Source organism: Rousettus aegyptiacus, unplaced genomic scaffold (genome assembly GCF_014176215.1).
Source record: "Rousettus aegyptiacus isolate mRouAeg1 unplaced genomic scaffold, mRouAeg1.p scaffold_m13_p_13, whole genome shotgun sequence".
NCBI lineage: Eukaryota > Metazoa > Chordata > Mammalia > Chiroptera > Pteropodidae > Rousettus > Rousettus aegyptiacus.
In genome coordinates this window covers 80,639,921-80,667,506 of record NW_023416288.1, presented here as the reverse complement: position 1 = coordinate 80,667,506, position 27,586 = coordinate 80,639,921, and the positions used below count along the sequence as shown (strand labels likewise).

Here is a 27,586-nt window from a genome sequence, read left to right as displayed (position 1 = left end):
AGGAAATATAGACAGGTACACAGACATGCATATGGAGAACATCAGATAAAATGAAGACAGAGACCTACAAGTTAAGGAATATCAAAGATTGCCAGCCAACCAGTGGAAGCTAGGAGAGAAAGATAAAACAAATTCTTTCTCACAGCCCTCAGGAGAAACCAACCTCATCATCACCTTGATCCTGTACTTATAGCCTTGCTTAAACCACCTAGTTTGTGGTTCTTTGTTACAGCAACCCCAACAAACTCATACAGAGGGTCTATGGTAGTTAGCAGTCCACATCCTTCTTTGATGAGTACACATTGCTCTGGATTCATGGCATCCCCTGTGGTATACCAGGTCCATCTTGACTTCCATCTCTTCTGCCCTTCTGAAAAATTTCCTAATAGTTATGTCAGGTCCAGGAACCCAGGATCTCAAGAGATATTTTGTGACAGGGCATATCTTTTGCACCCAATATAAAGTTTAGTGGCCTTGAGCAAATCACCTCCTCTTGTCCCAGATTCCTCATCTCTAAGATAAACTAAGTGTCTCTACCCAGCTATAAATGTGATGATTCCTGCAGCACTGATAAAAGTTAAGCTGACCTTATATAACTCCTTTCATTTATTCTTTAGGGCATCATCTTTTATAAGCATATTTGAACCACATCTTAAATATAAACTATATGTGTTATTATTTTTAACAGTCTATAATTAATGAGTTGTCAGCATAATGTTTTGGAAAAGTATGGCCATAAATATCAGGAGATCTGAAATCTAATCTTGATTTCAAAATAATGCTCAGATTAAAACACAAAATAATATAATTTACTTCTTTCTGCAAATTATGGTCTAGTCTAATTTTTTCCTTCCACGAGTAGAGTTATTTTCAGTTAGAATGAGTCTAAGTAAACTCAGTGTGTGTATAAAAATGCATTATCAAGACTTTTCAGGTTTTTCTTCTCTATGCTATCCATACTTTTTTCTAATATTATCTCCTCCCAAGTCTTTAAATTTTATTATTAGAAAAAGGTGTGAGTAGGATTGAAAGAAGAAAGAAAGTAATACTATCACTGTGATATTGGGAGTTAATATATATGCCATTGGACACAATATTTTTGCCTAATCTAAGCTTTGTCCTAGAGTCACACAAGGAGTCTTTATAAAGGCATCTCAACAGATATGAATTCAATAAGCCTGTGTGAGCCTGGCGTAACATAAAGGACACTCACAAAACAAAGCCCATGTGGTTTATGAGCAGTTCTGATAGGGATACACAAGGAACTTATTACAAAAGTTGTTCCTTTATTCATGGATTTGTGAACACATACTATGAGTTTTTGATAAATAATTTTTCTGTGGATTGTTTATCATAGCAATTGGTAGCTTTCTGTATTGTTTTGTTGCTTATTTCCAGAAAGAATATGATAAAAATTGTTATGCATCATCCTAGACTTCTCTTTGTAATAAGGAGCACACATGAAGCCATACCAAAGTTAGTTTATTGACATTCCTTGAAGGTGGTATGAGAAAAGTGAAAGCTTGGCCTGAGTATCATGTGATATTCTCTTGTCCATGTAAGCAAAATCAGCCTAATTTTGTGGCCTTTTCCTGCTATTGACTAGAACATAGACTTTAAACAAAATTGTTATAGATATTTCCTTCGATAAATTGATGCTGCAGGAAGCAGGCTAATGGGATGTTATTTATATACTACATTTAGATATCTTTTTTTTTCCTGTTGGAATGACTGGACTATATGTCGCTAAAAGGAAAATAACACTTTCTCTTTTGATGGCTGAAACTTCCATCCTAGATTTTTATGATATAGAATTGCAGCAGTACTTTTAATGAACACTGAAGTACATAATAATAATAATAATAATAATAATAATAATACACCACATTTGTTATGTAAAATTCTAACTACTTTCATTAGAAAGTGCTTCATCTTGACTGGGAAAACATTTGTGGCAATTGAGAAATTTTTTGAACCCAAATTTTGGACACATCAACTGACAATGCCATAGATGTAACATTTTAATAGTCCTGGAAATTCCAGCAAATTGGCTTGAACAAAAATATACTTACTGTTGAAGGATGTGTGGTAATATTTTAAAAGAGAAAATATTGAGATTTTGCATGTTTAAAGATTGCCAAAAAATCATATCTCTTTCTTAATTTTTTCATCATCATTCATGTGCTATGGTTGTAGCACAATTGATGCTTAAAAATTTTCACAACCACTGTCAACTTATATACAGAAAAAGATACAAAAAAACTCCGTAGATTTAGAATACTTATCCTGAACCTACAGAGCCAATTTGTATTTTTAAAGATTATCATCTTTGTATGATAGAATAAAATGTGATATTCATGAAATTATTATTTTAATACATTATAGCATTTCAAAAGCATTTTTCAAATTGCAATGTAAGTGCTCTCTTATTTATTGTTTTTGTTTGTACTTCAATTAAGAGTAATACGCTTTTACTAAAACTAGCTCTAAAAGATCTTGTTTTAGAGGAACTGTTCATAAGTGCTTAATTTTATAATATTCTTCCATGGAGAAAATTCATACTTAAAATTAATAAGAATACAATGGTAACAAATAGATCTCTGCCTTGCCCATTGAATTACATATAGGTGATTCATACCTTCCCAAATTAACAGCAGAATTTAGTCCTATAGCTTTTTTATTTTATTTATATATAATATATATCATATATAGGATATATATATTATATTATATCTATAATAAAAATTATACATAATTATAAAATCATATATGAGGGAATATTAACTAAAGAAATATCTTTTGGGACATAGAAAAATAAAAAAGATCTTTCTATAGCAACTGTCTGTACCCCTTTCTGTTTTCCTTCCTTAAGGATGCTTTGGAAGGCTGTAATAGAATCTGGAGGTGTTAAGCAAGCTTTGCATTCTTTCAGCTGACTCTGACACCAGAGTTTTATTGGGATTTTATGCTTTTATGAAATGCTGTTTCTATAGTGCTTGGTGGGATACATCATGGCATCAGGAATGAGGCAGGTAAAAAAAAAGTTAGTTGAAAAACTATTTAGGACTCAGTTATCCATCCTAAAATTTCTAGGATACTTTGTTCCTTCTATATATGGGTAGAATAGATATTAATTAATCTAATTAATAGATTATTTAGATATTTGTATAAATTATAGACCTCCCCAGAAGCAGGATCCATCTTTTGAATAGCTTTCTCTCTTGCCAATGCCTAACAAATAATTAAGTTCTAAAAAAAGAATTAGATGCTTGAGTTAATGAGTATTTATATGTGTGTGTGTGTATGTGTATACACATATATATATGACATCAAATTCTAAAAGTGAAAGAAGCCCTCTATACTAGAATATCCAGCTCATTATCTTGCACAAAAATATACATATACTTACTGTTAAAGGGCATACAGTCATGTATGAAAAGAATTTCAGCAGTCGTTTTATACTATCATGTGCTCAGAGAATTAGAATTGTGAAATAATTTGCATAATCTTTATGTTCTTATTTTATAAATAAATAATAACGGCTCCATTGGAATTCATAATTTTTCAGATATTGAAATATATACTGAATTTTACACACACCCCCAACTTCTATATTATGTAACTTACAAATTCCATCTTATCTTGGCAAATATTCTTTTTAGACCACAATTGAAGGATAAATTTCTATAACATTTATATTCCCTGATTGACAATAAATATACAACAGCAAGGGGTGCTGACATTGCAAATAATTCTTACTGAAAGATGTTTCATTTTGTTGTTGGAAGGGCTTCTTTAAAAAGAAAAATCATGTATCAAAAACATGACTAAAGAATGGTAACAACTACATATGTATCAACAAGTACTTCAAAGGGAAAATTATTAAGTCTGTGTGTGTCTTTAACTCCTATTTTCTCATCCATCACCCACCCTATCTTTTGGGTGGGTGATGGATGAGAAAATAGGAGTTAAAGACACACACAGACTAAAGGAAGGGGATGGAAAAAGATATTGCCTAGATAGACCTAGAGATATTGCACTGAATGAATCAAGTCAGATAAAGACAAATATCACATATTTTATGTATATTTGGAATCTAAAGAACAAAATAAACAAAACAACAAAAATGGAAACAAACTCAAAGATCCAGAGACTATTTTGAGGCCTCTAGGTGGGAAGGTGGGTTGCAGGGGTGGTGATGCGGTGGTGGGTAGGGCAGGGAAAAAGGGCAAAGGGATTAAGAATTGCAAATGGATAGTTACAAAATAGTCATGGAGATATAAAGTAGCATAATAAAAACTGTCAACAATATTGTAAAAAATAAGTAAGAAGATAGAGGGGCACTAATTTAGTAGGGTAACCACTTTGTGAGTTATATAGATCTCTAATCACTACGCTGTACAACTGAAACTAATATATTATTGTATACCAATTATAATTGAAAAAACTCATTGAATGTAAATATGAGCAATTAATTGTCTAGTATACTTCAATAAAGCTGAGGGGGAAAAAAGAAAACCAAAAAAAAAAAGGAATGTTTTATTTTGGAGTGCAGGAAATATAATTAATGCACTGTCCAGAAACAGACTGATATAATGAGCACAAGGCATAGCTTTCTATGAAATTAACTTTGTCTTACATTTTCTCACATTTCTCTCTTGTTTACTATATTAAAAACAACATTGTGACATTTCAACAATAGGGTCTTATTAGCTCTTCTTTTCCCAGTGAAGAAAAACACTTTCATTTATGATGATTTTAGAAAACATGGATGACAAGATTAGAAAAATAGAAAATGACAATTATGCTTGGGCTTATTCCAAATGTAATCGAGACCTTAGAATATCTTTGGAGCCTACAATTAACTATTTTTCTGAAAATATTAAGTTTTCTGGGATATTCTTTTACCGAATGCTAAAATAAATTGGATGTCTATTTTAACACAAATCAACATGCCTTTAGAGCGTTAGATCTCTGCTCTGGGAGGATTGCTGTGGATGAAGGAGAAATTCTATATTGTCCTTGAAACCTAACAAGCACCATCACTATCTGCAGCTTTTTATTTAGTGTGGTCCCTGTGGATGATCAGATGTAAAGGAATTTAAATATCTTTTGTTTTTAATTAAAAAAAAGAAAAAAAATCATGAAAAAACTAATATAAAGTTAAAATAAAAATGTCTGTCAAGCAAATATTACCTGGCTTTAAAAGAGGTCATGAGAGTATCTATATTTTTTTTTCCCTTTGCGTAGCACTGTAGCTAGGTTAAACAAAGCAAAACAGAACAAAACAGTAAAGAACTCAGGTATTCAAACCAATCTAATATGTCCTCCTTCCCTTTTTTTCTGTTTGCTTTATCACATTCTGTACAACATGATAGGGGTAAAAGCCTTGTCATTTATGGTACACAATATCCTTCTTGGACATGTGCACAAGTTAGTGCTTCTAGTGTGGTGAGTGTTCACAAGGGGTGGTGCCCCTCCAAGACTTCTCTAAACTCAAGTTGAGTCACAATCCCCACAACCATTGGGGTACACTGCTTTTCATCAGCAGAAGGTGTTTAACTTGTTGTTATTATTTGTTGGAAAGTATAATATTGGCACCATATGTCTAGTTCCAGCTGATGGGACTGATGCCACACATGAATCATGAGTTTAATGTATAAAAGTTTTGAGTGTTCCATTGCTGTTTTTTCATGAATAATATACACAGGGAAAGTAGAGTGGGACAAAAAGAAAGAGTTGATCAACTCCTAGTTCTGGAGTTGGTTGTTAGAAATTATAAAAAACGGTGGCTCTGCTCAAAAGACATGGGCATATAAAAGCTGGGAATGCTTAATACTCAAATTTTCCCTTAAATTATGTAAATGGAAGTAAACATTTATTATCATTTGGTCAACTTGCATTCATATTTCATTGTTAGTAATGGAGGTATGTGGAGATATACATAGACCTCAAGACAGCTGTTTTTTTAAATATTGCATACAAGCTAGCAGTTCATTGAAAATAGAAGAGATAAACCTGAAGGTTAAAACTTAGAAGAAGGCAGTTCTTCATGCACAGCTTTTTTGTTAATCCTGATTTGGTTTGAAAATAAAAATCACAGAATACTAAAATCAAAGGAAAGTTGATTCAAGGAAATGGAAAGGGGGGTTATCACAGAAAGAGTCATGTCACTGTCCAGGAAAAAAATCAGGCGAGTTTCCATTTCATTATTCAAGTCCAAAGGTGCTGGTCTCTTCTACTGCTGTTAAAAGCTTTTCATACAACATGGAGTATGAGGGATAAGGTGGAAGATCCAGTCGATTGAAGCATGTGTGTGCCCTGAATAGCAGAGAAAAAATTGATAAAGTGTCTATTTCCATGATATAACTTGTTTAGATATATTTGTGATTAGTCTGAAGCTATTAATCAAAAGTGAATCAAAAGTGAGCAGAACCACAGTTTAGGACTATCATAACACATTATAAACTAATAACCATAGCCTTCTAGATATGAATAGACCAATTGACAGAGTGAAATAACTAGAAAATAAATAGAAATAACTAGAAAAAGCGAACTACCTTACCCTTAAACCACACTAGCAAACCAATGATTAAACTATGATATCAAGTTTATTTTGCAAGTGAGCTGTGAACTTAGATATAGTTAGTGAGGCAGAAATATAATTAATATTACAGGATCATATTCCCAAGTCTCCTTTCCTAGCTCTAATTTCTAGGTCTTAATAAATTGTCTTAAAAGTGTCAATGGATATCCCGGAATTCTAAAGTACAATACTCTATCAAGTCAGGCGTACCCTGGAGGCGGTCTTGCTACTCTACAGTTTCCAGGGGGACAGACCTAACTTGAAGCAATTATGCTGCATTTACAAGAACAGCTGAGGCTGTGGACTAGTCCTTCCTGAGTTCTAGAGCAAGCATCCTTGTGCCACATGGCCTTGTTTCTGCTTTACTTGTCATGTGTTTTATCCTACAGACTCACACATGCCAGTGTCTGGCCTAGACAAGGAATGAATTCCCCTGATATGGACCAGGACCAGACCTCACATCACCTGTGCAGGGCTCAGAGGCTCAGGAAATACAGAATCCTCCTGTGGAACTTCAAATCTGACTGACTAGGCTGCTCCTTGTCAGAGGTTCTTTGTATTTTTGTATTTTTTTTTTTTAGAATCCTTGGTTGATACCACATCCTGTACCAAAGAAGGGAGAAAGGTCGTTGGGTGCAGCTGAAGGGTAATTTAATGCCTCTTCCTCCTTAGAAGGGTTGGTGGGTTGAAATGGTGTTTTTGAGAAGCTAACTGGCACAAAAAAGGCCACTATAAGATAAAATACACAAAATAATGAATATAAAATAATAATAAAATTATTTTTAATTACAAAACAAATTTACATATAAACAAAATCCTAACCAAAAAATAACATTCCCTCCTCATTAGAATTTTACTTGGGATATTAAACTCTTCTTTAAAATGATAAGATCTCCAGGGAAGTTGTATATGATCTATAACTTTGAACATCTCTCTCCCCTTGGCTTCTCTACAGCTTCTCAATGGCTGGGGAGGATGCTTTTATTTTCGCCTCCCAGCATCCATTCCTCCTCCTCCTGTTAACACCTCCCTCACTGTCCTTAGAACACTCTCCCCACTTCCACCCCAAGCTCCAAGGGTAGGCACAGGATAGTAGAGTATATGGCCTTAGGCTCTGAGGATTTGACTGGAAAGAAACATAAAAGTAGGCAGATTAGCAGAGGTCTCAGATTATCATCTAAAATTCATAAACCTTATGCTGATTTCAAAAGAAAATAATTGAAATATTTTGCTTAAGTTTATTTGTTTGAGTAAAAGTAGAAGAGTACTCAGTATTTGAGTGGGATGACAGCTAGAGTGGTGTTTCTCTGTTTAGAAATATTGAAACTAGGATGTACTCTGGGATATGGCTAATCAAGTTAAGTGGGGCAGAAATATCCCCAGTGTGCTTTAGGAACTGGCTGAATTAGCTAGGAGCAAAATATATTCTTGCTTTTCTTCCTCTGGTCATTTTAACTGGTACTCATAAGTGGAAATACTACAGGGGAAAAAATCTTATATATAGAAAATACATTAATTCTTTAAAAGATAATTTCTGGGGGTAAATTGAAAATAATAGCAAATGGTACCTCTTCAAGACCTGGTCTGAACACCCACAGTTTCTTCAAGAATTGCTTTTATTGCATGTATCTATAGCCTTAGTTAATTCCCTTAAATTCTAGTTTGTAATTTAAAATGAATAAACACAATCAAATCACAATCTATTAAGCAACCCTAAAGACTTAGTGCCCTCCAGGTATGGTTCTGACAACATAGAGCATCTGCTTACCTCATTCTCTGTGCACTGAACCCAGTGCTTTCAAGTGAGGGGTTGGTAGTTGAGAAAACACGGAACTAGGGGTAGAAAACCTCCATTCTGATCACAGTCTAGCCACTTACTAGCTTTATAACCTTAGGAACATCAACTAATCTTTCTAAGTCTCTGTTTTCTCACTTACAAAATGGGAATAATAATACATGCTCTGAGCCCCTCAGTGAGTTGTTGCAAGGAGCATTAATGATAGAATACACACAATGCTTTTTGTAAACTGTAACTAATAATTTAAACATAATATTCTCTCAATGTAACCACATTGCAATCATGATTTTAGAATCTGTATCATACTTGTAGGGACTTAAGACCCTCAGTCTTTTTTACATGACTGCTGGCAAATGAATCACCCTCATCTCCCATTTGTGCAATTGATATTTTGGAACTCCATATGGGAATTTTTTTTTCTTTTTTTAATCTTGGCAGGTCAAATTTCAGTACATTGGTGTTAATCTGGGGTTCTAGCATTTTGAGATAATTTTAAATTTGAATTGTGCCAATCATTGTTTTAATCACCCTTCTGATTTGTGTCTTCTTCACAGATGATTTCCCTGTCTACTTAATTGTTTCCAAGTAATTGATTAAAATATTAATGAATACAGTGCCAAAGATAGTCTTGTTCCTCTTTGGTTGGTTAAAAAGCCAACAGCAAAAGGAAGCAACAATTACTACTCTCTGCTGCTGTCCAGCCAGTTGGGAGTCCAGTTATGCCAGTTGTGTCTTCTTTTATGTCTTTTTCCACTGCCCAACTACAGCCTCATTCTTCAGATGGGTTCTCACTCTCATCACTACTTACTCTACTCTTTCAAGTTTTTAAATAACCTCTTGATTCCTAAATACAGAGGCTCATTCTCTACTCCCACCTCAGGCTCTTTAAAAGCATTTAACTGCTCTTCCTTTGAACATCTCTCTCCCCTTGGCTTCTCTACCACCTCTCAATGGCTGCCATTTTCCCCCAAACTCCCAGTGACTCCCTCATGCTTCCTTTGTAGCCTTGCAGCCTAAAGAGCAGTATTTATTACCTCAGCACTATTGACATTTTTGGACTTGATAATTCTTTGTTGTGAGGAGCTGTCTTGTGCATAGTAGGGGTTTAGCAGCATTCTTTGTCTCTTCTCAATAGATGCCAGTAGCACCTCTCCAGCAAAACAAAAATGTCTGCCAAATATTTCCTCAGGGGCAAAACCACCTCTCCCCTGAACCCCCTTGAGAACCACCATTATAGATTAAGCTGACTACCTCTACCCTGGCTAGGTTACATTTATGGGGAAGCATGTTTATGTAAGAATTCTGTTTAAAACTTTTAGGCCAGTTAACTGGCTCATAACTCATAGGTCTGTTATCCCTTGTCCCTACAGCAAATGTTCCTAAGGAATTCTAAGCTTTTCTCCTGTCCTTTATTCTGTCTCCTCACTGTCTTGGGCTATGTCTACTCTGACTAGCTTCTGTGCTTCTCTTTCCTCCATTCCCTCTCCAAACTTTTTCTCATAATAAGGAAACTCTTCCCCCTTCTAGAACTCTGTCTGGACATGGCCTCCAAGTCCTAGTGTCCCTCCTTAGTTCTCATGAATGAAAATGGCCATTGCTCACCCTGACACATTCTGTGATATGGATGAACACTCTTCTCATTCTTTGTTGCCAATTCCAGATCATTACTTTTTAATCTTTGATCAAAATTTTCATTTCTTTTCCTTTGAATCTCATACTATTTAGATCATTTCCCACCAAACTACAGGTTTTGTCTGACATTTCATTTTAATGAAATTAGATAGAATAGAAAATAGTGTGTATCATGGGCAGATAGTCAGGATAAAGCATTGTTTTGAGAGAACTTGTGTTTCATATATATACACATACACATACATACACACACACATACATACATACATACACACACACAAATTCATATGCATATTCTAGGTAGTGATGTAAATGGTATTCCTTTATGCGGGCTATAGTTTAAAAAGTTTGAAAATCAGGAAAATTAGTTCTCTAGACACACACCTTCTATACCTTCTGACTTTCTGGATAATTACATTTATTAAAATCTCTGGCTTAAAGACTTTCCATTTCAGGCCCTTTCATCAGACTATGTAGCATCTGAGTCTACAGGGATGATCTGTTTATTGCTCGACCACAACCCCAGTGACCATCTCACCTCTCTTATATTTCAGCTATGAAGGTTTAAGAAGTTTCTTCACCAGACACTGTAAAATTATATTCTAGAATCCTCTATTATCAAAGTCCTTTTTTCTAACCCTCACCCAGTTTTTAGAAGACAAGGACTTGAACAGACATAAAGATTTTAATTAGCCTGGCTATGACCCAAATTTTGCTTTGACACTATTTGGTATTCTCATTTGGGAAGGCAGTGTCTTTCTGTAGGTGAAAGATCTGAGGACAAAGCAGCTGCAGAACACCTCTCCTTTAAGTGTGGGCAGTGCATACGGAGGCTCACAGTCTCTTGGAAGTCCTGGATCACCCTGTGTTTATTTGGTGCCCCTGCCAGCCTCTAGGCCCTTCCCAGCCCCAACTCACTGCAGCGGCAGCTCCCACCAACTTCAGTACTTCCTACCACCTGCCATGTGGCTTGGCCTGGTCTTCCCAAACTCCTGTTCTTGGAAGTCAGAAGGTATTTCTTTCTCTTCAAACATAGATGACACTTATTCAGTTCTTGGATCTTCAGAATATGTACAAGGGAGACCAGTCAGGGGTTACTATTCAGAGGATCAATTTCACTATTTTCTTAGAGAGCCATATCAGCACTTGCTTTTTGGGGTTCTCCTGGCCTGGGGCAAAGTCCCTGCTTCCCCTAGGAACCCTCTCTATGGTTGCAGAGCAGCAACATTTTTATAAGTGCTTTGGCCCAAATATAAAGAACATGTTCATAAGCCCAATATCTGTGTTGTAAACTCTCTGTGTGGGTTCATAGTATTAATATATATTTAAAAGCTTCCCAAAGTAAATACATAATCAAGTTCAATCTGCGACCCTAAATGACATCTATTTCCTAAAGTATAAAATAGAAACTCCTCAGCAGGATCTTTTCTTAGTGGCCCACTAAACTATCTCTCTCAACTGCAGTACTGCTTTGGATATCTTATCCTCTGTACTGACTTGGCAGTTTTTCCTGAACACATCCTGGCCTTATATCTAAGCCCCTCCTAGATGTGCACACTGTGGGAGTAATCTATCAACAAATAGTGACTCAAACTCATTTCTCTAAAATAAGAGCAGAATTTTCCCAAAGTACCTCATCCTCCAAATTTATCATTCAACTAGACAAATGGAAATCTTGCCTTTTAAGCCTTATTTTTTTTCTGTCAGACTTAACTCAGTAGATTCATCCATTAGCATAACCAACCAAACGAGCCCTAAGAGTCTGCTGAACTAAGTGGATAAAGACAGGGCTGAAAATTATGTGACAGCTTTAAGCTGTTATAAACCAGCTAGGCATGCACTCTGCTTCCTTGGCCTCCTAATGCCACAGACATCAAGGGAATTGTCTCCAGAACATTTTGCGAATGTCAAGTCTGAGAAAGCTATGAAAATTATAGTTCAGTAAATCCTTCCACAATAGGAACTTAGCCAAGGTATCTGGAAAGGCCATGAATTTAATATGAATCTTCTTTTATGGTTAGAAAATATCATAGTAGAAGAAAATCATATGAACCAATCTTTTCTTCGGTCTGTTGAGCAGTATTTATTTTGATAGTACCTATACATAAGTATCTCTTTAGTGCTCTTTATTTCACTGATCAGGAATATGCTACCCAAAGTGGCATAGAAAGGACCCAGGAACTATGGGGATTAAAACTCACGTTAAAAGAAATTCATTCTGTTAAATTGCCTGTATCACTAAAGCCTCCTTTTCTGCATTTATCTCACAATACTTTCCTCAATGGCTTACTATATAGGAGTCACTGTAGAGACCTGAGATATATGCAGTCGTATCCTTACATGTTTTAAAGCATAGAAGCATAGTAGGAACAATGTAACATGTACATGAATAACTATCCTATGGAGGAGTATCAAGTGATATGCTGTAGAAATACAGATACAGAGCTGTTAAGTGTTTGGGCTTCCAGCCTCTTCTCACCTCCTCCCACCCTAATATCCACCCTGAAAACCAGGTGAGACATTCTTCTTTAAATTAAACTGGGCTACACACGAATTGGAAAGCTTCTCATAACCGACATGTGTACCATGATATTACAGACCAAATAGATTCAATCATCAAAAACTTTCTAAGAATATGGTCTAAATTTATTTCCCAGAGACTCACTTGCACTTTTCAATAGTAACTCATATAACAAGCTCAAATAACAAAGCATACTTTGCCCTCTTCAGCAGGTTTCCTGAGGATTGGGAAGAGCTTCATACCTGGGGAGAGAAGTAATTTTCCCCCATTTCTCTATGCAGAAACGCCGAAGCCCATTGCTTCCTCGAAGAGCTGTGAAGCCTTCATAGGGCACACTTGATGTACCTGTGACGAACTGAAGTAATCTTAATCTCTGCTCATTATTGAAGCGCTCTACCGCAGCCCAAAACCAGCGGATCACAAGATGACCATCATGATAACCTGAATGGAGTAAAAGACACAGAAAGAGAGGATTTGGAGAAAGGAGGAAAGAGGAGAGGGGGAAGAGATATGAAATACGTAACAGGTATGATAGGAACTGAACAGCTGCTTTTGATTTGCTGATTTCTCTAATGATGACCTTTAGGTAGATCTAAAATAATTTATGTAACCGTCAATTTTAAAAGAAAAGCAATTTTAGAAAATAGCCATTTTATGAAAAGATTACATATTCTGAGGGATGTCCTCAGAGATGTTTGTTCTCTAAATAACTGGCACTCCTCCAGTCATTTCCTGCCTCATATAAATGTAGACAGGAATGGCTAGGCTTGGTAGAGATCTTTGGAATCCTTAAGAAACAAAACTTTCTATGAATACAGTATTTCATCATATTTCTATTTTTTTCTGATGTCTTAGCTCTTGGTCACTATATACTGTGGAAGAGTCTAAGACTTAAGAAAGGCTGGAGGTAAAGGGCAGCCTTGGTGAATGGAAGATATCAAGCTTTCCAGCAGCTATTGGTGTGCTTGAAGCAGCTGCTCTCAGGCTAGCCACCAACTGAGACAAATTGGGCCCAGGGGAGAAATGTTGGGTACCTCTCGGAGTACAGTCGGAAGAAAGCTCGGATTGGTTAAGGTGAATGATTTGCTGCTGACTGCAAATGCAAGAAGCATTGAAAGATAGGAGATATCAATGTGGGCTGGGGTAGATACAGTGAAGACTTCATAAAAAATTAAGGCATGAGTTTAGCATGCAAAGGGTTTGTATGAGTGGAGGAGAAGAAGAAAATATTTCTGGCAGAGGAAATAAAAAATAACAAGATTAAGGAAGAAATATGCAGAGAATAGTAAGCTGACTAGCAGAGAAAGAGATCTGGTGAGGACTGAAAGAAAATTTGATGGGGGCCTTAGAAGGCCTTAACAGCCAGGAGAGACATTTTGAATTGATACCTCAGGTCAGTGTTTTTTCTACCAGATCAAGAAGAGCCTAGTGGTTGCACAAAAGCTTCTTGTGGTTGAGTGTATTGGGGTAATGAGAGGCTTAAATAGTGGGTCTCTTGCTCTCTCTCCATTTACTGATTGGAGTTTCTCTATAATATTTTACATGAGAAAGGGACTTTGAGGCAAAAAACAAAAACGGAACAAAACAAAACCTGCCAAAGATGTCTTCTATAGGTAATAAGTAGCTTGTTTTGTGGGGAGGAAAGTGGCCTGATGAAAATAATGTTTTAGGAAGACTAGTTTGGCAGTGTTAGGAGGGGTTAGAAAATGGTTTTGGAAAGATAACAGAATTGGGTTACAGCAAACAAGGACAGAGGTGAAGAGGGCTCCAATTCTATAGGAAGTGGGACATGATTCCCTGCCAGCTGGTAACTGAATTTAGGAACTGGCCCATGGGCAGCTATGTTCCCTTTTGCATCGACACCAACTTAGGCTAGAGACTACCATCAGGGATTATTGTCAACTGAAGGAAGATTCAAATTGGAAGTTGGAGAAAGGCATACACAAGAACATACTTTACACATATGTTGAAGTAAGGGTAAGTTTTTGTAGTCTTCAAAAAGTGATAAAATGTGTGTAGAAATGTTATTTTATATTCACATTATAAATATATATGAATACATATATATAAAATGAAATATTATTCAGCCATAAATAAATGAAGTAATGAAATCTACTACAACATAGACAAACCTTGAAACAGTATGCTAAGACCATGTATTGTATGACTCTATTTACATGAAATATCCTGAATAGGTAAATCCATGGCAACAGAATACACATTGATGGTCACTGGGATGGGGGTAGGAAAGAATGGGGAACGACCACATAATGAGTACAGGGTTTTCTTTTGGGAAGATAAAAGTGTTTTAGAACTAGCTAGAGGTAATTGTTGCTTAAGATTGTTACTGTACTAATGCCACTGAGTTGCTCACTTCAAAATGGTGAATTTTATGTCAATTTTACCTCAATAATAAATTTTTAAAAAGCGAGGAACTGTGTCTGTGATAGTTATATCATCACAAGCTCTGCCAGCTCACCTCCCCGGTACTCAGTGTTATTCCGCCAGTCGTGTAGGTCAATTTCTGCTGTGCCAGCTATCACCAGCTCCAGTTCCCTGGCATCGAACACGGAGACAAGCCTAGAGTCTACCACCTGAAACACAGATTAGGCTTCCGCAAACAGTTCAACCACATCAAAAGTTATATTCATTATTATTTCTATGGCTTAAGCTGAGAAACTGATCATCATTTATTACTTCCCCCACCCCAAAGTGCTATCATTGCACATTGCACTTTGAAATGTAAGCCATTTATGAGCAGGGAACTCAAAAAAGTGCTTTTCACTACCTCTGATACACACCTCAGATAGATGCTATGAAAAAGCCTGATTTGACTATTTCTAGTCACATTTAAATTTCCAAGTAACATTGCATTTTATTTTATTTATTTTATTTTTATTTTTTAAATTAAATGTATTGGGGTGACATTGTTTAATAAAATTATATAGGTTTCAAGTATATAGTTCAATAATATACCACATGTATACTGCATTGTGTGTTCACTACTCAAAGTTAAATTTCCTTTCATCACCTTACATCACCTTTACCCTTATCTATGTGATCCCTCTCCCCCTTTCCCTCTGGTAACCACTAAACTGTTGTCTCAGTCCATGAGTTTCTGTTTATCTTATTTGTTTGTTGCTTTCAGCTTTATTTCCTACATATGTTAAAGACAAAAAGTCCAAATCACTTTGAAGTGACTAAATAGCTGTTGGTATTACCATTTCACTTAAAAGTTATCCTCTCTTCCACATCAAACTATGACATTTACTAGGAATGGGCATTATATATTAAAATGATTGTATATTTATTCCCCCTAACTTCCTTTCTCCCTTCTTTAAAAATCTGGAAGGACCTGCTTTGTTAGGGTTTTGATCTCTGGCTTTCCATCTTGTTGCCAAATGTATCAGGCACAATTGAACATCTGTAGTGAGCACCTCTTTTAATCAAACCAACGGTGGATGAGCCAGTGAGTGACCCATGTGATTCTCCATTATGGCAGGGAAAAAATGATCCAAGCCCTAAGGAAACGCTTACAGACTCTAAACTGAAAACATTTAAGGATGACAATTTTTGGTGTACAGGAAGGCTAACAGCTATCATTGTCTTTTTGATTTACCACCTCAGCATGAATTATGTGGCACATAATATAACAAAATAAAAATCTTGCACGAGTAAACAATGTCTTCCAATGCCTTCAATTCCTTTATGTTTATTTCATTGAATGAAAGGAAATGCAACATGAACATACCTTGACAGGATATGCTGTATATTTTCTCATCTGGCACACAAGAGCCACATCAATATCAGTTTTGTGAGAGCACTTTTCACCTACCACAAGAGTTGGGTTTCCTAGAGAACTTTGATCCCTTATTTATCTACCTCAAGAAGGTCTTCTTTGAAACTCTGGTGAGTAGAGATGAGCCCTTTGCCTGCTCTGGTTCTTTCTCTCCCTTTTTCTCACAATCTGTGTCTGGTGATGAAGGCTCTGGCATACATCATACCTTCTTCAGCTGGAACTGAGCCTCACCTCATAGAAACCCCGCACAAGGGCCTCCGTCTGCTGCACCACACCACGTTCTACTCGCCATTTTACCATCCTCTCGATGTACTCCTTCTTGTTCTTCTCCGTCACCTGGGTGTTGGCTCCTCCAGATTTTAACTCCCTTTCCGTTACCTTGTAAAACAAAAGAAAGATTGTGAAGCTTGTCGACTGAGGTTATCTTAGTGAAACATATCAATTAAAGGAGTATGATCTATATGCAAAAATTCTCTTCACATAGATTTAGCATTATTACCTCCATAGTTCTTTTCCTATCCTAGAAGTTACTAAAATGACTCAGGTTGTTCTAAGCGGATATGAGAAAAGTTGCCTTTTTTAAAATAAAGAGTAACTGGGGTTTTTTTTAAAACATTTTATTTATTTTTTCCCACTCCGCCTTACCCTCACCCTCTGATAACCACTAGATCATTGTACATGTCCATGAGTCTCTGTTTGTTTGTTCTGTTTATTTGTTGCTTTTAAGTTTATACTTCACATATAAGTGATATCATGTGATTTTCAAACTTTTATGTCTGGCTTATTTCTCCTAGTATGATTATTTCAAGATCTATCCATGTTGTTGCAAATGGCAGTATTTCATCTCTTCTTATGGCTGAGTAATATTCTATTGTCTATATGTACCACAGCTTCTTTAGCCAATCACCTATCATATGACACTGTGGTTGCTTCCATGTCCTGTCCTGGCCACTATAAATAATGCTGCTATGAACACCAGTGTGCAAATATGTCTTTGGATATGAGTTTTCGAGTCTTTGGAGTAAATGCCCAGTAGAGGCAGAGGGATTGCTAGATCATATGGTAGATCAATTTTTAGTTTTTTGAGAAAAATCCATGCTGTTTTCTATAGTGGCCATACCAATTTGCAGTCCCAATAGCAATGTATGAGGGTTCTTATTTCTCCACATCCTCTCCAACACTTGTTATTACTTATCCTGTTGATTATAACCATCTTAATAGGTGTGAGATGGTATCTCATTGTGGTTTTGATTTGCATTTCCCTAATAGCTAGCACTGTTGAGCATCTCTTCATATATTTGTTGGCCATTTGTATGTCTTCTAGGGAGAAGAGTCTTCAGATTCTCTGCCAATTTTTTAATTGGATTGTTTTGTTGTTTTTGTTGTTATTGAGTTGTTTGAGTTCTTTGAATGTTTTGGATATTAAGCCCTTATCGGAGGTGTTGTTTGAAAATATATTTTCCAATTCGGGTGATTCTCTCTTTACCTACCTGACAATTTCTTTTGCTAAGCAGAAACTTTTTAGTTTGATGCAGTCCCATTTATTTATTTTTGCTTTTACTTCTCTTGCTTTTGAGGTCAAATTCATAAAATCCTTTTTAGTCCAAGGTCCTTGAGTTTAGTTTCTATGTTTTCTTCTATGAATTTTATTGTTTTAGGTCTTATATTCAGGTCCTTAATCCATTTTTGAGTTAATTTTGCTGTGTGGTGATAGACAACTGTCTAGTTTCATTCTTTTGCAGGTAGCTTTCCAGTTTTCTCAGCACCATTTATTGACGAGGCTTTCCTTTCTCCACTGAACAGTTTTGGCTTTTTTGTCAAAAATTATTTGCCCATATGAATATGGGTTTACTTCTGGACTCTCAATTCTGTTCCACTTGTGTGTGTGTGTGTGTGTGTGTGTGTGTGTGTGTGTGTGTGTGTGTTTCTGCCAATATCATGCCATTTTGATTATTGTCGCTTTATAGTAGAATTTGAAGTTGGGCAGAATGATGCCTCCAGGCTCATTCTATTTTTTCTCAGGATTGCTTTGGCAGTTCAAGGTTTTTTGTGCTTGCATACAAATCTGCTGATTTTTTGTTCTATTTCTTTAAAAAATGCCGATGGGACTTTGATGGAGATTGCATTAAATCTGTATAATGCTTTAAGTAATAAGATCCTTTTAACTATGTCGATTCTTCTAATCGAAGAACACAGAATATCTTTCCATTTCTTTGAATCTTCTTTGATTTCTTTTAATAGGGTTTAGTAGTTTTCATTATATATGTCCTTCACTTGTTTCATGTAATTTATTCTTAGGTATTTATTTTTTTGTAGCAATTGCAAAAGGAATTATTTTTTCCTCTTCTTTTATGACACTTTATTATTAGAGTACAGAAAAGCTGTGGATTTTTGAACATCGATTTTGTATCCAGAAATGTTACTGTATTTGTTTATTGTTTCTAGTAGTGTTTTTGTGGAGTCTTTAGGGAATTTTATATAGAGAATCATGTCATGCGCAAACATTGGCAGTTAGACTTCTTTGTTTCCTATTTAGATGCCTTTTATATGTTTCTCTTGCCTGATTGCACTTGCTACGACCTCCAATGTTATATTGAATAATGGTAGCGATAGCGGACAGCCTTGCTTTGTTCCTGACCTTAGAGGGAAGGTTTTCAGTTTTTCACCATTTAGTATAATGTTGGCTGAGGGTTTGTCATAGATGGCCTTTATTATGTTAAGTTGCTTTCCTTCTATACTGATTTTTTTAAGTGTTTTGGTCATAAATGCATGTGGTATCTTGTTGCAGGTTTTTTCTGAATCTATTTATATGATCGTATGGTTTTTATTGTTTAATTTGTTTATGTACTGTATCACATTAATTGATTTGCATATGTTGAAACATCCCTATGCTTCTGGGATGAAACCCACTTGATCATGGTGTATAATATTTTTAATATGTTGCTGTTTGTTACTATTTTTCAATATTCTGTTTGTTACTATTTTTGCATCTGTGTTCATGAGAGATATTGGTCTGCAGTTTATTTTTTGTGTGTTATCCTTATGAGGTTTTGGTATCAGGGTGATATTGGCCTTGAAATGAATTGGGAAGTATTGCCTTCTCTTATATTTCTTGAGACTATCTCTGTGTTCCAGTATATGCTCGATTCTTGAGAATGCTCCACTAGAGAAGAATGTATAAGTAGCCCTTCTGGGATGGAAAGCTCTGTAGATGTCAATTAAGTAAAGTTGGTCTAACATGCCATTTAAGAATGTTATTTGCTTATTGATTTTCTGTTTGGATGATCTGTTCATATCTGACAGTGAGGTATTTAGGTCCCCTACTATGATAGTATTTTGGTCTGTTTCTCTCTTTAGTTCTGTTTGTAATTACTTTACATATTTCAGGGCTCCTTGATTGGGAGCATAAATATTAATAAGTGTTATGTCTTCTGGTGTATAATTCTCTTTATCATAATGAAGTGTCACTCAGTATCTTTCTTAACATTTTTTTAAATTTTGAAGTCTATTTCATCTGATATTAGTACCGCTACTCCCACTTTTCTATGAATGCCATTTGATCGAAATATTATTTTCCACCCTTTCAATTTGAGTCTCTCTCTCTATTTTTTGGAACTGAGATGTGTCTCCTGGAGGCAGCATGTGGTTGGGTTTTGATTTCTGATCCAATCTGCAACTCCGTGCCTTTTTATTGGTGAATTCAGTCCATCTACATTTAGGGTGATTATTGAAATATGAGGTCTTCTTATAGCCATTTTATGTTTTGCTTTCTGGTAGTGGTGTGTTCATTGTTTCCTTACCCTTCTGTCTCTGTTTTCTTTATTTTTCTTGGCTTTTGTGGATTTTCCCTGTGGTCCTTTTTTTTTTTATGCTTTATACTTCAGTTCTGAATCTTTGGCGTGTGGTTACCATTACGAATATGTAAAATATAGTTATATATAGACAGTCATATATTTTCTTCTGCTCGTGCTTTATCTTCGTTCCCCTTCGTGATTTGGATCTTTGAATCCTCTGCTTTTCAGTCATTATTGTCTCAATCTGTCCCTGTGTATGCTGAACATTCATTACTATCTTGTTATAGCTAATCTCTTCCTATTTTAAGCTTATAATGTCCTGTTTCTAGTAAGGGTTGCACTGCTCTGCTTTTATCAGCCTGCTAGTCACCTTACTCCTAATTATTTGGGGGGTCTTTTGTCATTTTTCTTTAGGTGAAATGACCTCTTTCAGTATTTCCTGTAGTGCAAGCCTTGTAGTGGAGAATTATCTCAATTTTTTATGTCTGGAAAGGTCTTTATTTCTCCTTTATATCTAAAGGAGAGCTTAGGTGGACACATTATTCTAGGTTTTGTAGTTCCTTTCATTTAATAGTTTTAATATTTGGTTCCACTCTTTTCTGGCTCATAAGGTTTGTGCTGAGAAGTCTGATGATAACCTAATGGGTTTTCCTTTATAGGTTACCGTCTTCTTTTCCTTGGTTACCCTGAGAATTCTGTCTTTGTTGTTGATTTTCGATAATTTTAATACAATGCATCTTGGTGAATGCCTTTCTGGGTTGAGATAATTGAGTGTTCTGTTGACCTCTTGAATTCCAGCTCCAGCTCATTCCTTAGACTTGGAAATTCTCATCCACTATTTGTCTGAAAATGCTTTATAATCCCTGCTCCTTTTCCCCACCTTTGACAATGCCCATTATTCTTATGTTTCTTCTCTTGATGGTATCAGCTAGTTTCTCTTTCATTGTTTTTCATTCTTCAATTTCTCTCTTCTTCCTTCTGATTTATTTCTAGATTTTTGTCTTCACTATCACTGATTCTTTCCTCCATTTGATCAACTCTATTTCCCAAGTTTTCTCTTTCATTTTTCAACTCTTGCAGTGTGTTATTTATCTCCAGAAGTTCTATTTGGTTCTCTTTGAGAGTTTCAATCTCCTTGCTAAAGAACTCATTCTGCTCATCTAGTTGTTTTTTTAATTCCTGAAATTGTTGATTTGATTTGTTTTGGATCTCATTGAGTTTTTTAGAAGAACTATCCTGAATTCTCTATCATTTAAGTTGCATATTTCTATGTCTATAAGCTTATTTTCTGGAGATTTTTCTCTTTCTTTCTGAGATGACTTGTCACTTTGTTGTTCATGATGTTTAATGGACTATTTCTCCACCTGATCGTTAGTTCTGCCTTTTTTTTTTTTCAGAAAGAAGATTTTTTATATAATAGTCCCTAGCCTTTTGCAAAGAAGGCTTTTTTTTTTTTTTTTTTTTTTTTTTGATTTCCAGTAGGTCGCGTCTAAGCCTCTTGGATCTATCTGTGCTTTATATGAAATCTTAATAATGTCTTTTTTTTTTCTTGTAGATGCTTAATCATGCTCACTACACTCAGTCTCAGTGCCTTTCTGTGTAGGGACAGTTTCGGTAGCATGTACTCAGATCCCCCTGGGACTCTGCAGTGATAGGTCTCAGAGAGAATGGGGGAAGGGACCCCCTGGATTGGTGGATGAGGGCTGTGGCTCAGCCTTAGTTTTTCAACTGTGGCTGATAAAAATCAACTGTTGTGTTTCTGCCATCCTTGCTCTTCTACCATCCCTGTTTCTCTGCCTTTTGCCCTGATGATGGTGCACTGCCATTGGCCACATGGAGCTCACAGCACTCCCAGGCTGTGCTGTTCAGGGAAGTTGCTGCACCCTCTCCTCTTCCCCTTCTCCTACAGGGAGCTCTGGCCACGAGGGGCAGCTTCTTTGTTTCTCCCAGTCCACCACCTGACACTTAGGACTGACCTGTGGTAGCTCTTATGCGCAGATCCCATGCTCAGATGTGCTGGTGTACAGTTTAGGTGTTTTTCGTTGAGTTTTACATGTTTAGCTTATTGTTGTTTCAAAGGGAGACATATGGGGACATCTCTCACTCTGCTATGTTTAATCCAATCTCTGAGCAAATGTTTTCTTAACTCAAGAGTTATAATAGGAAAAAGGAAAATGCCTCTGGTGGTCCCTACATGGAACTGAATGTCTCTATACTATAGTCACATACTTGATTTCTCAAATATCAATTACAGCAAAGGCTTAACAGCCACCAATTTCCCCATCTGCAGCAGATAATTGGTAGCAAAACAGCAGAAGGTAGGAACATGGTTTTTATAGCCAGGTAAAATAATGACTGAAGAATGACAGCTGGATCTTGAAAAAGGAAACAGAATGACGGTGCCACTTAGTATGGCAATATATGTTTGTTAGGACAAGTTTGATTCATCAGGAAGAGTTGTGATCTGTGCTCTATCTTTTCAAAAGCAAGAAAGCAATTAGAATTTTTATCAGAAAGTGTTGGTGTTTGAAGGTGGTAAGCTTCAATCATCTTAAATTTTCTTAAGGGCTTTTCCTCACCATTTAATGCTATAAGGCAAAGGAGGCATCACAGAACTTAGTTATTGGTTTAAAAAATATATACACATACATATTTGGCATTAATAGACTCAAGTATCTAAATAAAGAGTCTACAGAAGAATGACAGTTACTTTTTTTCCTATCATTTAGGAGACTAGCACTAGATATAAAATATTGGCCAAGTGTAACATACTAATTGTCACCAATATCCTTGGAGCCTCTGTATTTTAGCTGCTCAGTTAAAGATTATTTCCCAACCTCCCTTACTTCTAGGTGTATCATGTTGTTAGCTAGTTAGTCAGGTATGAGTGACAGGAACCAAGGCCAGCTCTGTAACCATAGAAATTTCCCTTGAAGATCTTCCTTAAGGGTCTCCCGGAAATACCTCCCTTCTAGTGTTATAAATTACCCCAAAATCCAAGAGCACAAAGGCCATAAAAGCTGCTGGCTAAACCACCTACAAATGCATGCTCATAAAGTACTACCCCAAACTTCAGCCTCATTATACTATCATTGTAATATTATTACTATGCCTGGAAGCTCATGAATCTAATTATAACAGACCGAATTCTAGGTAAGCTCATGCACTGTAAGCGAAGTTATATAGCAGCCAACTGTTAGCCAAGGTGACCTTACAGATGGATCGTCTAGGACCTCCTATCACTGCCCAAATATAAACAGACCTTATCATTTCTACATTGTTACAGCATTCCTGGCTGAAAACCCACTCCTCCCTTTGGGGTGTATTATCTTATCTCTTCATATAAATTTCACAGGGCTATAGCCTTCCCTAGCATGGCCCATCTCCTTCTAAAATGTACTTTCAATAAATCTTACTTTTTCTAAATCTCGCTGACCTGTAATTTTTTTGCTGCATCAGCAGGGAAGAACTGAGGGACAACACACACAATGCCATTGTCCACCCTCCTCCACCTTCTCCCCAATGCCACTGGGACAATGCTGGATTTCACATCACCCAAGCAACGACAGTGTATCTAAATTCTGGCCAATAAAGTATAAGCAGGAGTGTTGTGTGGCACTTTATGGCTCTCCTTAAAGGGAGGGACTCGTTCCTTTGTCTCGCTGCTTCGGACACAGATGTGATGGTTGGGGTGCCATTCGCATTTTGTTCATGAGTGCAAGTTTGTGTCATAGGGACTGCAGCCTTGGTTTCCTGCCTCCAGACTTCTATGTTGAGAGAAAAATAACTTGTTAATTTCAGCAGGGTCATTTTGGGCTTCTCCATTAGCCCCTGAACTGAATCCTAACAACTCAGGAAAAGCCTAAGCTGTCTTTCACCTACTTCTGTCTGATCGCCGCTATCTCGTAACTTACCAAAAGAAGGGCTGAAACTAAATTTTTTTGGGATAGTACTTTATTAAAGTTATTGTTTTTGGTGATCATATTTTAAGAGAAAAAGGATTAATTAAAGCTTTAAACAGATATACATAATTCTAGATCTACAACACAGTCTTATCATTATTTTAAAAAATTTTTTCAATTAGAGTTGACATTTTATATTATTTTATATGTTTCAGCTGTACAGCATAGTGGTTAGACATTTACATAATTTAAAAAGTGATTCCCCCTAATTAGCTGATTGCCCACATAGTAATAACTATGTAATACAGTATTACAGTATTATTAATTATATTCCCTATACTGTATTTCACATCTCCCTGACTATTTTATAACTATCAATTTGTATTTCTTAAGCTCTTTACCTTTTTTCTGTCAGCCCCACACCTGCTCCTATTGGCAATCACCAGTTTGTTCTCTGTATCTATGAGTCTGTTTTCATTTTGTCTCTTTAAATTCCACATATAAGTGAAATCATATGGTATTTGTCTTTCTGACATATTTCACTTAGCATAATACCTTTTAGGTCCATCCATGTTGTGGCAAATAGTAAGATTTCATATTTTTAATGGCAGAGTAATATTCCATTGTATATATGTACCACTTGTTTGTCCAGTTGTCTATTGATGGGCACTTAGGTTGCTTCCATATCTTGCCTATTGTAAATAGCCCAGCAGCGAATGTAGGTTTGCATATATATATATATACTTTTTTTTGAATTAGTGTTTTGGTTTTCTTTGGGTAAATTCCCAGATGTGGAATTGCTAGGTCATATGATAGTTCTATTTTTAATTTTCTGAGAAACTTTTAAACTGTTTTCCATAGTGGCTGTCCCAATTTGCAATCCCACCAACAGCACACAGGGTTTTTGTTCTTCACATTCTTGCCAACACTTGTTGTGTATTAATTTATTGATGATAGCCATTCGGACAGGTGTGAGGTGATATCGCAATGTGGCTTTAATTTGCATTTCTCCGAGGATTAGTAACATTGAGTATCTTTTTATATTTCTATTGGTCGTCTGTGTTTCCTCTTTGGAGACATGCCTATTCAAGTCCTTTGTCCATTTTTTTTTATTTCTACTGTTTTTCGGTGTTGAGTTGTATGAGTTCTTTATAAATTTTGGATATTAACTTCTTATCAGATGTATTGTTGGCAAATATATCCCATTCAGTAGATTGTCTTTTTGTTTTGTTCATGGTTTCCTTTGCTGTGCAAAAACGTTTTAGGTTCTTTACCTTGCTCAAGAAGATATATCAGAAAAAAAAAATTACTCAGAGCAATGTCAGAGAGTTTACTGCCTACATTTTCTTCTAGGACTTTTACGGTTTTGGGTTTTACATTTAAGTCTTTAATCCATTTTGAGTTTATTCTTGAATATGGTGTAAGAAGATAGTCCACTTTCTTTCTTCTTTTTTTTTTTTTGCAGGTATCTGTTCAGTTTTCCTAACATGGTTATTGAATAAACTGTCTTGACCTCATTGTATATTCTTGCCTCTGTTGCCATAGCTTAATGACTATATAGTCATGGACTTATTTCTGAATTCTCTATTCCATTCAATTGATTTATGTGTCTGTTTTTATGCCAGTATCATGCTGTTTTGATTACTCTAGACTTGTAGTGTAGTTTGTTCTTCTTTTTCAAGATTGTCTTCGATGTTCAGGGTTTTTTCTTTTTTGTGGCTCCATATAAATTTTAGGAATATTTTTTTTTTTGGTCTGTGAAAAATGCCATTGTATTTTGACAGAGATTGCAATGAACCTATAGATAGCTCTGAGTAGTATGGACATTTTAACAATGTTAAAATTTCCTACCCATAAGTACAGTATATGTTTCTATTTATTTGTATCTTCTGCAGTCACTTTCTTCAATGTCTTCTAGTTTTCTGAGTACAGGTCTTTACCTCCTTGGTTAAAATTATTCCTTGGTGTGTGTGTATGTGTGTGTATTGTTTTCTTAATTTTTCTTTCTGAAAGTTCATTATGAGTGTATAAAAATGCAACCAATTTCTGAATATTAATTTTGTATACTACTAGTTTACTGAATTTATTTATCATTCTAACAGTTTTTTTTTGGGCGGGAGGGTTCTCTCTATAGGGTATCATGTCATCTGCTAATAATGATATTTTTACTTCTTCCTTTCTAATTTGGTTGCCTTTTTTTTTTTCTTCTTGTCTTATATCTGTGGCTAAGACTTTCAATACTATCTTAAATAAAAGTGGTGGAGCAGATATCTTTGTCTTGTTTCCTGGTCTTGAGGAAAATGCTTTTTGCTTTTCCCATCTAGTATGACGTTAGCTATGGGTTTGCCATATTATTATGTTGAGGTATGTTCCTCCTATTCCCACTTTGCTGAGAGTTTTAATCATAAATGGATGTTGAATTTTGTCAAGAACCTTTTCTGTATCTATCGATATGATCATATGATTTTTGTATTTCAATTTGTTAATGTGGAGTATTGCATTTATTGATTTCAAGATTTTGGAACAAATTTGCATCTCAAGAATAAATTCAACTTGATCATGTTGTATTATCTTTTTAATGTGTTGCTGAATCTGGTTTGCTAATATTTTGTTGAGATTTTTGCATCTACATTCATCTGGGATATCGGCCTATGATTATCATTTTTTTTTAACTCTGTTTTTCTGGTTTAGAATCAGAGTAATGGTGGCCTCATAAAATGAACTTGAGAGCCTTCCCCACTCTTGGCATTTTTTGAAATAGTTTGAAAAAATTAAGTGTTAATTCCTTTTTTAATGTTTAGTAAAATTCACCTGTGAAGCCATTCAGTCCAGGCTTTTGTTCGTCGAGAGTTTTTAAACGACTGATTAGATTCCCTTAGTAGAAATTGGTCTGTTTAGATTTCCTGTTTCTTCTCAACTCAGTCTTGAGAGAGTGTATGTTCTAGGTATTTATCCATTTCTTACAGATTTTCCAATTTGTTGGCATATAATTGCTTATAGTTTTTTTCTTTTAAATAATCTTTTGTATTTCTTTGGAATTAATTGTTGCTTTTCTTTTACTTCCATTTTTATTTATTTGGGTCCCTTTTTTGATGAGTCTGGTTAAAGTTTTATCAATTTTGTTTATTTTTTCAAAGAATAAGCTCTGGGTTTCATTGAACTTTTACATTTTTTTAGTCTCTATTTTATTTATTTCTGCTCTGATGTTTATTATTTCTTTTCTTCTACTCACTTTGGCTTGTTTGCTGTTTTTTACCTAATTCCTTTAGATATAAGGTCAGATTGTTTATTCAAGATTTTGTTTGTTCCATATTGCTATGAATTTCCCCCTTAGTATTGTTTCTGTTTTGTACCATACATTTTGATTCATTGTGTTTTCATTTTCATGTGTCTCAAGTCATCTTTTGATTTCTTCCTTGATCTCATTATTAACTGATTTATTGTTTAGCAGCATGTTATTTAGCCTCTGCATTTGTGTATTTTTCAGTTTTTTCTTATACTTGATTTCTAGTTTCATAACATTGTGGTTGGAGAAGACGCTTGATATGATTTCA

The 27,586-nt window shown here is 35.6% G+C and overlaps 1 protein-coding gene across 4 annotated transcripts in view; it reads right to left on the bottom strand.

Moving 5' to 3' along the window:
- Window positions 1-4,483: 4,483 nt before the first annotated feature.
- HECW1 (HECT, C2 and WW domain containing E3 ubiquitin protein ligase 1) overlaps window positions 4,484-27,586 on the bottom strand; it is a 455,900-nt gene continuing 432,797 nt past the window's right edge. For all 4 annotated transcript variants that reach the window (XM_036231048.1, XM_016118948.2, XM_016118947.2 and 1 more), the window contains 4 exons: window positions 16,568-16,714; window positions 15,017-15,131; window positions 12,780-12,978; window positions 4,484-6,321 (listed from right to left, as the gene is read on the bottom strand). In XM_036231048.1, coding sequence (XP_036086941.1) covers window positions 6,210-6,321; window positions 12,780-12,978; window positions 15,017-15,131; window positions 16,568-16,714 — 573 coding nt within the window. In that variant the 3' untranslated portion in view covers window positions 4,484-6,209. The remainder of the gene's footprint in view (window positions 6,322-12,779; window positions 12,979-15,016; window positions 15,132-16,567; window positions 16,715-27,586) is intronic.